Source organism: Chiloscyllium plagiosum, unplaced genomic scaffold (assembly GCF_037043375.1).
Source record: "Chiloscyllium plagiosum isolate Xiang-an unplaced genomic scaffold, Cpla_swu_hap1 HiC_scaffold_2, whole genome shotgun sequence".
NCBI lineage: Eukaryota > Metazoa > Chordata > Chondrichthyes > Orectolobiformes > Hemiscylliidae > Chiloscyllium > Chiloscyllium plagiosum.
The window spans coordinates 67,835,658-67,848,551 of NW_028270140.1; the positions used below are offsets into that span (position 1 = coordinate 67,835,658).

The following is a 12,894-nucleotide window of genomic DNA, read 5'->3' on the forward strand; positions in this document are numbered from 1 at the left end:
AAACATAAAGTCACAGTCTTACTTGTACTTAAGTAAAAGACTATAAATATTCATGAATCGCTTTCTTTAGGGAAGAGCAGCCAAACACCTCTTTCCTTCCTTTGCTTCACTCCAGGACTCTTCGTAGGTTGCATTCAAGTTCTACTAACTCTGGTGTGGCCACACTTGGGATTATTGTGTACAGTTCTGGTCACCGCATTATAGGAAGGATGTGGAAACTTTGGAAAGAGTTCAGAGGAGCTGTACTAGGATGTTGCCTAGTATGGAGGTCAGGCGTTACAATGAAAGGCTGAGAGACTTGAGGCTGTTTTCGTTAGAGAGAAGGTTGAGAGGTGACTTAATTGAGACATTTAAGATAATCAGAAGGTCAGATAGGGTGAACCTTTTTCCTCGGACAGTGATGGTGAGCACGAGGGGACATAACTTTAAATTGAAGGGTGACAGATATAGGACAGATGTCAGAGGTAGTTTCTTTACTCAGAGAGTTGTAGGGGAATGGAACACACTGCCTGCACCAATAGTAGACTTCCCAACTTTAAGGGCATTTAAATGGTCATTGGATAAACTTATGGATCAAAATGGAATAGTGTAGGATAGATGGGCTTCAGATTGGTTCCACAGGTCGGTGCAACATCAAGGGCTATAGGGCCTGTACTGTGCTGTAATGTTCAATGTCCGTGGTAGAAGCAAATATGGTAGCAATTTTTAAGAGGCCTTTAGATACATGAGCTGGCAGAGAGTAGAAGGATATAGACCATGTACAGGCAGGTGGGATTAGTTAAGAATAGCATCAGTGTTAACAATGACATCATGGGCCGAAGGGCCTTTTGCTGTGCTGTATTGTTCTATGTAAGTTGGCTACTTAGACCTTTTGTGTTGGGAGCATGTGTGGTTATTTAATGAGGAATCCAGTTTCACCTGCCTCATAATTAAACTGGGCAGATGCTGGAAACCAGAGTTTAGATCCGAGTGGTGCTGGAAAAGCACAGCAGGTCAGGCAGCATTCGAGGAGCAGGAAAATCAGCGTTTCAGGCAAAAGCCCTTCATCAGGAATAGAGACTGCTTCTTGGATGCTGCCTGACCTGCTGTGCTTTTTCAGCACCATTCTGATCTAAACTCATAATTAAACTGGAACCCTTGAAAATATAACTCTCTCAAAGTCTGGAAAGTACAGAATTTAAAATGTAGATTTTGTTTAATGCTAACTACGATCCACATTTAGTACATAGTAGGTTTGTACACAACAAACTTTGAATGAACATACACACACACTCGGTCCTAGTTTGAACTGAGTTTACGAGTTGAATTTATGCGCTTCCAATACAGCTTAAGGTAAAGTTGCCATTGTCTTACAAAACCATACGGCTGCACTCTGATTAGACAAAGACAACTAATGGTGGTTTAACCAGAAAGTCACCAGGCCTGAGGTGAAGGGATAGATTGAGAAGGAGACTCCTTCGTGGTAACCTCAGCTATTGGCATCACTGTGTACCAGAAACTGGCTATCCACTCCCAGCTTAAGACGTTGAGTGGAGTCATTTAATGAAAATCTCGTTTTGTTTTTTCTTTATAAGGCTGCTGTTTCACTGGAACACCTGACCAAAAAAAATCTGCTTAAGCTAGAAACTGCAGAATTTTAAACTGTAGAATTCAATTTAATGCCAATTGCAAACTCAATTTGGCTAAATTAGGTTTGTTTAAAATGAAGGTTTAGTCTTTCTTACCTGATAAGTATTCCTACTCAGTCCAGTGACTAATGGAGTGCATACTACTGTATGCTTGACCAGTTTGAGCCCCAATAGTTCCAAGCTTGATTGATTTTGGTGTGGAGGCTGATCTAGAACACTGATACCTGCTCATTCGTGCAGCAATTTATTAAAAGGTGCATTTGGCTGTAATTGACATTGAGAGCAGAAGGAAAGCTTAAATAGTGTGTTGGGCAGGAAAGTGACTGAAGATTTCTATCAGCTAATGGATGTTCATAGCTTTGTATTTTAAGTATTTTAACAAGGATTCTATGAGGGGGAAAAAAGTACTTAATCCTTCTAAAAGAGGTAGTAATCTTAGGATTGCTACCAGTGCCATGTGCTAGTCTGGGTCGAAATAAAAGAATAGGCAGGATGAATGTGTGGTATGAGAGATGGTGCAAGAAGGAGGGGTTCAGATTTTTAGGATATTGGGACTAGTTCTGAGGGAGGTGGGACTATTACAAATCGGACGGTCTCCACCTGGGCTGGACTGGAACCAATGTTCTCGGGGGTGGTTTTGCTAACACTGTTGGAGAGGGTTTAAACTGATGTGACAGGGGGATGGGAACCAAATGAGGAGGTTAGTAGACAGTAAGAAGGTAGTAACTAAAGCCTGTCAGAAACTACATAATAAAGTCAGCATGACTAAGGGAAAGAGTAGGCAGGGAGCAGATGATGAGTGCAAAGGGACTGGTGGTCTGATGTGCATTTGTTTTAACGGAAGAAGTGTAGTAGGTAAGGCAGATGAGCTTAGGGCTTGGATTAGTACCTGGGAATATGATGTTATTGCTATTACTAAGACCTGGTTGAGGGAAGGGCATGGTTGGCAACTAAGTATCCCAGGATATCGATGCTTCAGGTGGGATAGAGAGGCAGGTGAAAGGGGTGGAGGAGTTGCATTACTGGTCAGAGAAGATATCACAGCTGTGCTGAAGGAGGGCACTATGGAGAACTCGAGCAGTGAGGCAATATGGGTAGAGCTCAGAAATAGGAAGGGTGCGGTAACAATGTTGGGGCTGTACTACAGGCCTCACACAGCAAGCGTGAGATAGAGGTACAAATATGTAGACAGATTATGGAAAGATGTCGGAGAAAAAGGTGGTGGTGATGGGAGATTTTAACTTTCTCAACATTGACTGGGATTCGCTTAGTTTTAGAGGTTTAGATGGAGCTGAATTTGTAAAGAACATCCGGGAGGGTTTTCTAGAGCAGTATGTAAATAGTCCAACTCAGGAAGGACCTGGACCTGGTGTTGGATAATGAGCCCGGCCAGGTGGTTGAGGTTTCAGTAGGGGATTACTTTAGGAATAGTGATCACAATTCCTTAAGTTTTAGAATACTCGTGGGCAAAGACGAGAGTTGTCCTAAAGCATGAGTGCTAAACTGGGGGAAGGCCAACTATACCAAAATTCGGCAGGAGCTGGGGAATGTGAATTGGGGGCAACTGTTTGAGGGTAAATCCCCATTTGATATGTGGGAAGCTTTTAAAGAAAGGATGATTAGAATGCAGGGCAGACATTATCCTGTGAAAATGAGGGATAGAAAGGGCAAGATTATGTACCATGGATGACAGATGAAATTTTGAGACAAGCTAAGAGGAAAAAGAAGCATACATAAGGTCTAGGTGACTGAATACAGATGAAGCTTTAGAAGAATATAGGGAAAGTAGGATCAAACTGAAACAAGGAATTAAGGGGGCTAAAAGGGGTCATGAAATACCTTTAGTAAATAGGGTTAAGGAAAATCCCAAAGCCTTTTATTCATATATAAGGTGCAAGAGGGTATCTAGAGAAATGGTTAGCACCCCTCCAGGACAAAGGAAGAAAGTTATGTGTGGAGTCAGAGAAAATGGGTGAGATTCCTAATGAGTACTTTGCATCGGTATTCACCAAGGAGAGGAACTTGCAGATGTTGAGGTTAGGGATAGATGTTTGATTACTGTGGGTCAAGTCAGAATTAGGAGGGGGGGGGAAAGTATTGGATATTCTAAAAAGCATTAAGGTTGACAGGTTCCCAAGGTCCAGATGGGATCTGTCCCAGGTTACTGAGAGAAGCGAGAGAGGAAATAGCTGGGGCTTTAACAGATATCTTTGCATTTTAGAAGATCCAATTCAAGAGCAAACTACAGTAAATGGAAAATCCTGGGGAAAATTGATCAGAGAGGTCTGGGTATTCAGGTCCATTGTACTCTGAAAGTAGCAATGCAGGTCAATAGAGTGATCAAGAAGGCATACGGCACGCTTTCCTTCATTGGACGGAGTATTAAGTACAAGAGTTGACAGGTCATGTTACAGTTGTATAAGACTTTAATTCGGCCACATTTGGAATACTGCATTTAGTTATGGTGGCCACATTACCAGAAGGATGTGGATGCTTTGGAGAGGGTGCAGAGGATGTTCACCAGGATGTTGCCTGGTATGGAGGGCACCAGCTATGAAGAGTGGTTGAGTAGATTAGAGTTATTTTTTGTTAGAAAGATGGAGGTTGAGGGGGGACCTGATTGAGGTCTACGAAATCATGAGAGGTATAGATAGGGTGGATAGGAAGAAGCTTTTTTTCCAGAGTGGGAGACTAGGGGTCATGAGTTCAAAGTGAGTGGGAAAAGGAAACTATGCATGGAAAGCTCTTTACGCAGAGGGTGGTGGGTGCCTGGAACGCATTGCCAGTGGAGTTGATAGAGGCAGGCACGATAGCATCATTTCAGATGTATCTGAACAGATACAAGAATAGGCAGTGAACAGAGGCATACAGATCCTTGGAAAATAGGTTTAGATAGAGGATCTGGATCAGCGCAGGCATGGATGGCCAAAGGGACTGTTCCTGTGCTGTAATTTTCTTTGTTCTTTGTTCTGTAATTGCTATGATATCAAAGTCCCATGTTCCTAACCATGCCCTGAGTTCATCTGCCTTCTCTGTTAGGTATCTTGCATTGAAGTAAAAGCAGGTGAATTTATCAGTCCTACCTTGTTCTCTGCTTGTCCCTGTCTGCCCTGACTGTTTGACTCACTTCTTTTCTCAACTGTACCAGTCTCAGATTGATCTCTTTTTGCACTATCACCCTGGGTCCCACCACCCCCACACCTTACTAGTTTAAATCCTCCCGAGCAACTCTAGCAAATCTCCCTGCCAGTATATTAGTCCCCTTCCAATTCGGGTGCAATGCGTCCTTCTTGGACAGATCACCTCTACCCCAGAAGAGCTTCCAATGATCTAAAAATGTGAACCCTTCTCTCATGCACCAGCTCCTCAGCCACTCATTCATCCTGCTGGTTCCTCTTTCCTTTGAGAACATTCTGCACCCTCTCTGAGACATCCTTGATCCTGGCACCAAGGATGCAACACACCATGGGTTATGAACAGTTATAAAAGTGGAGGTATACAAGCAGGAAAAGGCTTCTTACCCCCCTCCTGCCTGCTCCATTATTCTAGATCACACAGTAGTCCCACATTATCCATATACTCTTGGATGTCTTTACAGATTATCCGAAGGACACAGGCGGGGAGTGTATTGTTCGATTAATTGAATTACGGATAATCGAATGCCGGATGAATAGTTTAACCAAGCATCAGGACCTTGCAATCTTGCTTGTAAATCTGATATTCGGATAATTGAATGCCAGACAATCGAGGTTCTTCTGTATTGCAAGAAATAGATGATTATATCTTGAATTTCCTTCGTGATTGAGCTTCCACTGCCTCAGGTAGAAAATTCCAAAGGGTCACCACCCTCTAACTCAAGAAGTCCCTTTTCATAACAACAGTCCTAAATAACTTGTCTTTTATTCTGATATTTTTTTCCCTGTTTTAGATCCCACAGCCAATTGTCTATCTGTCTATCCTATTCAGAATTTTGTATGTATCTTGATATTGTGTTTAAACTTTCTAAACTGAATATAGGCCCAGTTTTTTCAATCCCTCTTCCTAGAGCCAGGATCGGTCTGATGAATCTTCACTATACTCCCTCTGTTGCAAGTATATCCTTCCTTAACTGTGCACATATTCTACGTGCAGTCTGACCAGTGTTTAGTTCAACCTGAGGAAGTTTTGCTCTTGTATTCAAATCCTCTTGCGATAAAGATTAACATACTTTTTACCTTTCACTTTGTTTGTTGTGCTTGCATGCCAATTTTCAGTGACTTATGCATAAGGACATGTTCTGCACATTGTAACCACACCCTTCCTATTTCTCAGCTCTGCCCATATTGCCTCACTGCTCCACCATAGTGCCCTCCTTCAACATAGCTGCGATATCTTATCTGACCAGTAATGCAACTCCTCCACTTCATTTACCTCTCTCAATCTGCCGGAAGCACCTTTATCCTGAGATATCTAGTTGCCAATCGTGCCCTTCCCTCAACCAAGACTCAGTAATAGCAGTAACATCATACTCCTAGGTACTAATCCAAGCCCTAAGTTTTTCTGCCTGACCTACTACACTTCTTGCATTAAAACAAATGCACCTCAGATCACCTGTCTCTTTGCATTCATCAGCTGCTCCCTGCCTCCTCTTTCCCTTAGTCACACTGACTTCCTTATTGTTGGGGAGATTTCACTGGGGTGTTTAATGTAGGGCTAGGGAGGGTGACACTAGTTCTGCAACAGACACTTCTAGTTCCAGCCCTGAAATGGTTAACAACAGCCAAGCGAGCTGCTGCTGGCGACTGCATGACTACCTGGCTGGAGCTTGTAAGGGATATGCATAATGTTAATTAAATCTTGGAGCCTGTAAATACCAGCCAGTATCAATTGCCCCATCGAAACTCGGGATTAATAAAGAAACCGATCGGAATCTGTAACTGTTAGACAAGTGTGAATTGCTCTATCGGAACCTGTAACTGTTAAGTGTGAATGGCTCTATTTAAGTCTAAAGTGGATAAGTGTAATTGTCAATTTAGTTAAACTGAAACTATTGAAAATGGCTAGCCTGTCAGACGCATAGTAATTCCTTGAAACAATGAACTATTGAATACGGGATCGGAACCGCTCCCGCGGATGGCTGAGCCATTGTCAAGCACAGCAGGAGCTGGACAGGCACTTCGATGCGGCCAATTAGGAGGACGGATCCCCAGCGCGCGCAGATGAATGGACCAATGGGGAAGGCGAACTGACCGGGGACTCCAGGCAGCGCGAAGTATAATTGTGTCAAGTTTGAACGAGAAGGGAGAACGCCTTCTCCTACGAATGCATGCTTGTAGATTCGTTGTACCAGTTAAGATTCTGTGAATAAACGGCTGTCTGCGTCTAACCATAGTTGCCAGTGTGAGTCTCTCCTTCCGAAAGAACACGCAAAGACGGGACCCCGCGGGTCCGTCTTAACATTATCTAGTTCCTTACAGGCTTTATTTACCACCTCCTTACTGTCCACTAACCTCCTCATTTGGTTCCCACCCATCTGCCACATTAGTTTAAACTCTCCCAACAATGTTAGCAAAAGCACCCCCTAGGACATCAGTTCCAGTCCTGTCCGATGCAGACCGTTACCAGTCTTGTTCACCTACAACCATTAAACCATATCCTTTTACTTGTACAAGCACCATCAATTCATCTATCAAGTTGGAAGTGCTCTTTGCATTTTGACAGTTTTTAATTCTGCCTTTTTAACATTACATATGTAATTTTATTCTTGGTTGATTCCAAACCTTGTTTCTGCTGCTTTCCTCTTTCTCTTACAGGTTTTCTATTTCCCATAATGAGCTTAGTTTCTTCCATTCTGATTACCCTCTAATAATTCTATCTTCTGAACATCACCACCAAACCTCTCTGCAAGGTTAGTTTGAATCCTGCTAAAGTGTAGCTCATCCTCTTTGTACAGATCTCATTTGCCGGAGAACTAGTCTCAATTCTCCAGAACTTCCTCCTGCACTGGTTTTTCAGCCATGTGTTCATTTACTCAGAAATCCTGTTTCTGTGCTTGGTAGCATTTGATACTTGGAGCATTAGAGATTAAGGCTTTAGATTAGATTCCATACAGTGTGAAAACAGGCCATTTGGCCCAACAAGTCCACACTGACTCTTTGAAGAGTAACCCACCCAGACCCATTTCCCATTGACTAATGCGCCTAATACTATGGGCAATTTAGCATGGCCAATTCACTTGACCCACATCTTTGAGTTGTGGGAGGAAACTGGAGCACACAGAGGAAACCCAAGCAGACACTGGGAGAATGTCTGTGTCTGTGTGGAGTTTGCACAGTCACACGAGGTGGGAATCGAACCCAGATCTCTGGCGCTGTGAGACAGCAATGCTAACCACTGAGCCACTGTACAGCCCATACCTTTGTGTTGTACTTTTCAGGCACTTGACTAGATCCCTAAATTCTACTTTCTGGACCTCAATCCTCTTTCTACCTATGCTGTTGGTCGCAGTGTGGACCACAATCTCCTGGCTTTTTACCCTAAGTAACACCAAGTATAGTGATTTGGAAACCAGCTGTCAGTTTTACCTTCTGGAATCCAGGCAGTGAAAAATAAAACAGGAGAGCACTTGCCAGCATAATACCTGTCTTAAAAAAAGTTTTAAACATTTTAAGGAAAGCTTTAAAACATCATTATTAACAACATTGTATGTTAATTTTATATATATATATATGTTTCAATTTCAGATTTTTTGAAATGGCAAAGTGAAAGGGGAATTTTATCCAAAATGAATAAAGTCAAAGTGTCAACAGAAAAAGGGTGAGTAGATGAGAAAGCAGACCGATCATTTTAATGGCGTAATAACAACTAGCTTTGTTCTTGTCGTTCAAGCTATAGGTTAAAGGTTGATTGCACACATCATCCGATCGAAATACACAACGCTTACTAATGTTATAATTATGGCAACACGATTAGTCCAATTAACGTCTCAAGTGAAAAGCATGGTTGATCTGTACCTCACCTTGGTCACATTTGCTTCACATAATTAGATTCTAAAGAATAATCTATTGAATTTTTGCGAAGATTTGTAGCTCGGGTTGTAGATGAGGTCGTAGATTTTGTTCATCGAGCTGATCTGGTTTTCTGCAGACGTTTCGTCGTGTTGCGAGTGACATCATTGGTGTGTCTTCGATACGGTGTTGGTGGTCTGTCCAGCCTGGTATTTGTGTGTCTCCGTTTTTTGGTACTTCTGGTTCTATATCTGAGTGGGTTGTACATGGGGTTCAGTTCAATGTGTTTATTGATTGAAGCCTGGCACTCCAACCAGAACTGAACGAATTCTCTTGCGTGTGTCTAGCCTGTGCTAAGATGGCTACGTTGTCCCAGTTGAATACATATCCTTCATTGTCTGTGTATTTGGAAATGAGAGAGTACCGGTTGTGTCAGGCAGTGGCGATCTGATGTCCGTGCATTCATATAGTCAGTTTTGTTCCTCTTTGTCCTATGTGGTGTGTTTCACAGTCCTTGCAGGATATCTTACAATTGAAGAGACTAAGTGCAAACTTGGGAATCGGTTCAGGAAATGTTTATGGTCTGTACCCACCAATCAACCACACCTTACGGTTTCCATCGATTTCAACTCCCTTTCTCACTCGTCCGACGACATGTCCATCCTTGGCCGCTTCCACCGTCAACACGAGGCAACATGTACTGGAGGAAGAACACCACCTCTTCTGCCACGTGAGCCTGCAACCATATGCACATAATTCACCAGCTTCCAAATCTCCCTACCCCCTCCACCTCATCCCAGGTCCAGCCCTCCCTCTCCACCCTGCCCCCTTAACCTGACCCTATCTGTTGTCTTCCTTCTCATCTATCCATTTTATCCTTCCTTCCCACTGACTTATCCTAGTCAGCTCCTAACTGCACCCATCTATCACCATCCCACCCACCTTTCTTTCAGTCCAACCCCTCTCTCCCTCTATTTATTTTGCAGCCCCTTTACCCTCCCCCAGTCGTGATGACAGGTCTTGACCTGAAATATCGATTCCCTTCCTCTCCTGATGCTGCTTGACTTGCTGTGCTTTTCCAGCTCAACTATTTATCCACTCTCTGACTCTTCAACATCTGCAATTCTCACTGTATCCATTGATAATCGGCTATCCACTAAGCTCTTGGTTTCGTCAAAAAAGATGAGCTGAATTATTCATGACCTACTACTTGCCACTACCAGATATTGAAAGCCTAGTTTGTGGGCGATGACAGTCAGAATTTATTGTATTACGTAAATTGTAATATTCTAAGGTTCCTCTCAAGTTTTGGGAGCTGTTTGTGCTCAATGTAATTGAGATTTGATTCCATGATTGGATAGTACTTGCTGAACAGTCCCATGAACAATCAAATCACCATAATTATTGGGCTCATAATTTAGTTCAATAATACTCACTCGAATTGATATAAGCAGGGACCTGCCCTCTGCAGGAAGAAGGTATGAGCATACAAAATAAGAGCAGAATTAGTCCAGTTTGGTCCTTTTTGAGCTTACTCCACCAATCAATTTCTTTTTTGAATTCTACTTCTCATCTACCATTGATAACCTCCGATTATAGTTAGCAAGGGAACTAATTTTCCTCTGCCTTATAAAAACTTGATGATACTGCTTTTACTACCTTCTAAGACAAAGAGTTCCCAAGTCAAACACTCTGAGAAAAAAAGAATGCTCTGTTTGACCCTGATAAGGTGACAACTAATTTTCAGTCAGTACCCTCAAGTTCTGGATTCGTCCATAAGAGGAAACATCCTTTCCACATCCACCTTGTGGGGATTTTTCAGGATCATATATACTTCTGTCAAATCACCCCTCATTCTTCAAGCCTCCTGTGAAAACAAGCCCAGCATGTTCAATCTATTTTCATAAGACTCCTCATACCAGATATTAATTCAGTATACTTTGTTTGAGCTTCCTCTAATGCACTTAAATCCTTTCTTAAATAAGGAGATCAAAACTGCACACTATTTAAAATATGGTCTTCATAAAATCATAAACATAGGAACACAAGTCAGCCAATTGGCCCATCAAGTCTGCAATGCCATTCAGTGAGATCATGGTTGATCTAATTATTTTCAACTCCATTTTTTTGTTATTTCCCCATAATTAACCTAGAAATGAAATTCCTCTGAGTTGAACATGGGTAACAATGCAGCCTCAGCAGCGTACTGCGATAAAAAATACCACAGATTTATTCCCCTCCAAGAGCAGAAATTCCTCCTCACCTCTGTCTGAAGTAGGCAGCCCCTTACTCAGATTATAACGTCTATGGAATCTAAACTGTCAAACCCTTTACAGTATTAAATGTTTCAGTAAGGATGCTCCTCATTCTTGGAGCTCAAAACACTTCCAGTTTTAGGCTGTCTATTGCCCTGTATAGTTTTAGCAATATGTTTATTTTGTAACTTTGTTTACTTCATTCCCTTTGAAATAAAAGCCAAATTCTATTTGCCTTGCATATTATTATTGGCTGAACTGCATGTTATCTTTTAGCAATACATGCTTAATGACCGCCAAAGCTCTCTTTTTTTTCTAGCTTTTTGCATTCTTTCTCCATTTAATAGACAGGTGTTCTATTCTTCCTGTCTATACCCCTCTGAAGATTGTTTGCAGTGTCCTCACTGCTTGTCTCCCCACCTATTTTTGTTTCATCCACAAACTTGGCAAAGAACATGCACTCCCCTCATCCAAGTAATTAATATATATTTTGTAAATAATCGTGGCCCCAACACTAATCCTGTGGCATTCCAAAGTTTCAGGTTGGCTTCTTGAAAATGCCTTCCTTATCTCAACTCTGTTTTCTTTTAGTTAGCCAATTTGTATCCATGCCAATATACTACCTCCCAGACATGGGACCTTGGCTTATTAAATAGCCTTACATGTAGTATCTTATTGAACACCTTTTGGAATTGCAAATATTACATGAACTGGTTCGTCTCTATGTATTCTGCTTTTTACTTCAAATAATTCTGACCAATTTGTCAGGCATGACTTCCTCTTATGAAGCCATGCTCATTTAGTATGATTATATAACATATTTCTAAATGCTCTAATATTTCATTGTTTAAAACACACAAGCACAATCTGAATCACAGATGTTAAGGTGGCTAGCCTCCAATTATCTGGTTATTGTCTCCCTTCATGTTTGAATAATGGTTTTACTCTGGCAGTCTTCTAACCCTCTCATACTTTTAGAGTCAGAGAGATGTTCGGCACGGAAACAGATCCTTCAGTCCAACCCCGTCCATGCCGATCAGGTATCTCACCCCAATCTAGTTCCACCTGCCAGCACCTGACCCATATCCCTCCAAATCCTTCCTATTCGTATGCCCATCCAGATGCCTTTTAAATGTTGTAATTGTACTAGCCTCCACCACTTTCTCTGACAGCTCATTCTATACACGTACCACTCTCTGCGTAAAAACGTTGCCCCTTAGGTCTCTTTTTATATCTTTCCCCTCTCATCCTAAACCTATGCCCTCTAATTCTGGACTCCCCCACCCCAGGGAAAAGATTTTGTCGATTTACCCTATCCATGCCCGTCATAATTTTGTAAACCTCTATAAGGTCACCCCTCAGCCTCTGACGCTCCAGGGAAAACAGCCCCAGCCTGTTCAGCCTCCCCCTGTGCTCAGATCCTCCAACCCTGGCAACATCCTTGTAAATCTTTTCTGAACCCTTTCAAGTTTCACAACATCTTTCCGATAGGAAGGAGACCAGAATTGCACGCAATATTCCAACAGTGGCCTAACCAATGTCTTGTACAGCCGCAATATGACCTCCCAACCCCTGTACTCAATACGCTGACCAAAAAATGAAAGCATACCAAACGCCGCCTTCACTATCCTATTTACCTGCGACTACACTTTCAAGGAGCTATGAACCTGCACTCCAAGGTCTCTTTGTTCAGCAACACTCCCTAGGACCTTACCATTAAGTATATAAGTCCTGCTAAGATTTGCTTTCCCAAAATGCAGCACCTCGCATTTATCGAACTCCATTTGCCACTTCTCAGCTCATTGGCTCATCTGATCAAGAGTTCGTTGTAATCTGAGGTAACCTTCTCCGCTATCCACTACACCTCCAATTTTGGTGTCATCTGCAAACTTACCAACTGTACCTCTTATGCTCACATCCAAATCATTTTCTAGAATCTTAAGGATTGCTGGCAAATTACTACTAGTGCATCCACTATCTCCTATAGCTGTTGTCTTTAATGTCCTAAGATGCAACCCATGAGGT

At 42.2% G+C, this 12,894-nt stretch overlaps 1 protein-coding gene across 5 annotated transcripts in view; it reads left to right on the forward strand.

The window, feature by feature from the left end:
* Positions 1-12,894, forward strand: part of agtpbp1 (ATP/GTP binding carboxypeptidase 1) — a 330,136-nt gene that overhangs the window by 46,390 nt on the left and 270,852 nt on the right. For all 5 annotated transcript variants that reach the window (XM_043713129.2, XM_043713120.2, XM_087997543.1 and 2 more), the window contains exon 2: positions 8,351-8,423. In XM_043713129.2, coding sequence (XP_043569064.1) covers positions 8,392-8,423 — 32 coding nt within the window. In that variant the 5' untranslated portion in view covers positions 8,351-8,391. The remainder of the gene's footprint in view (positions 1-8,350; positions 8,424-12,894) is intronic.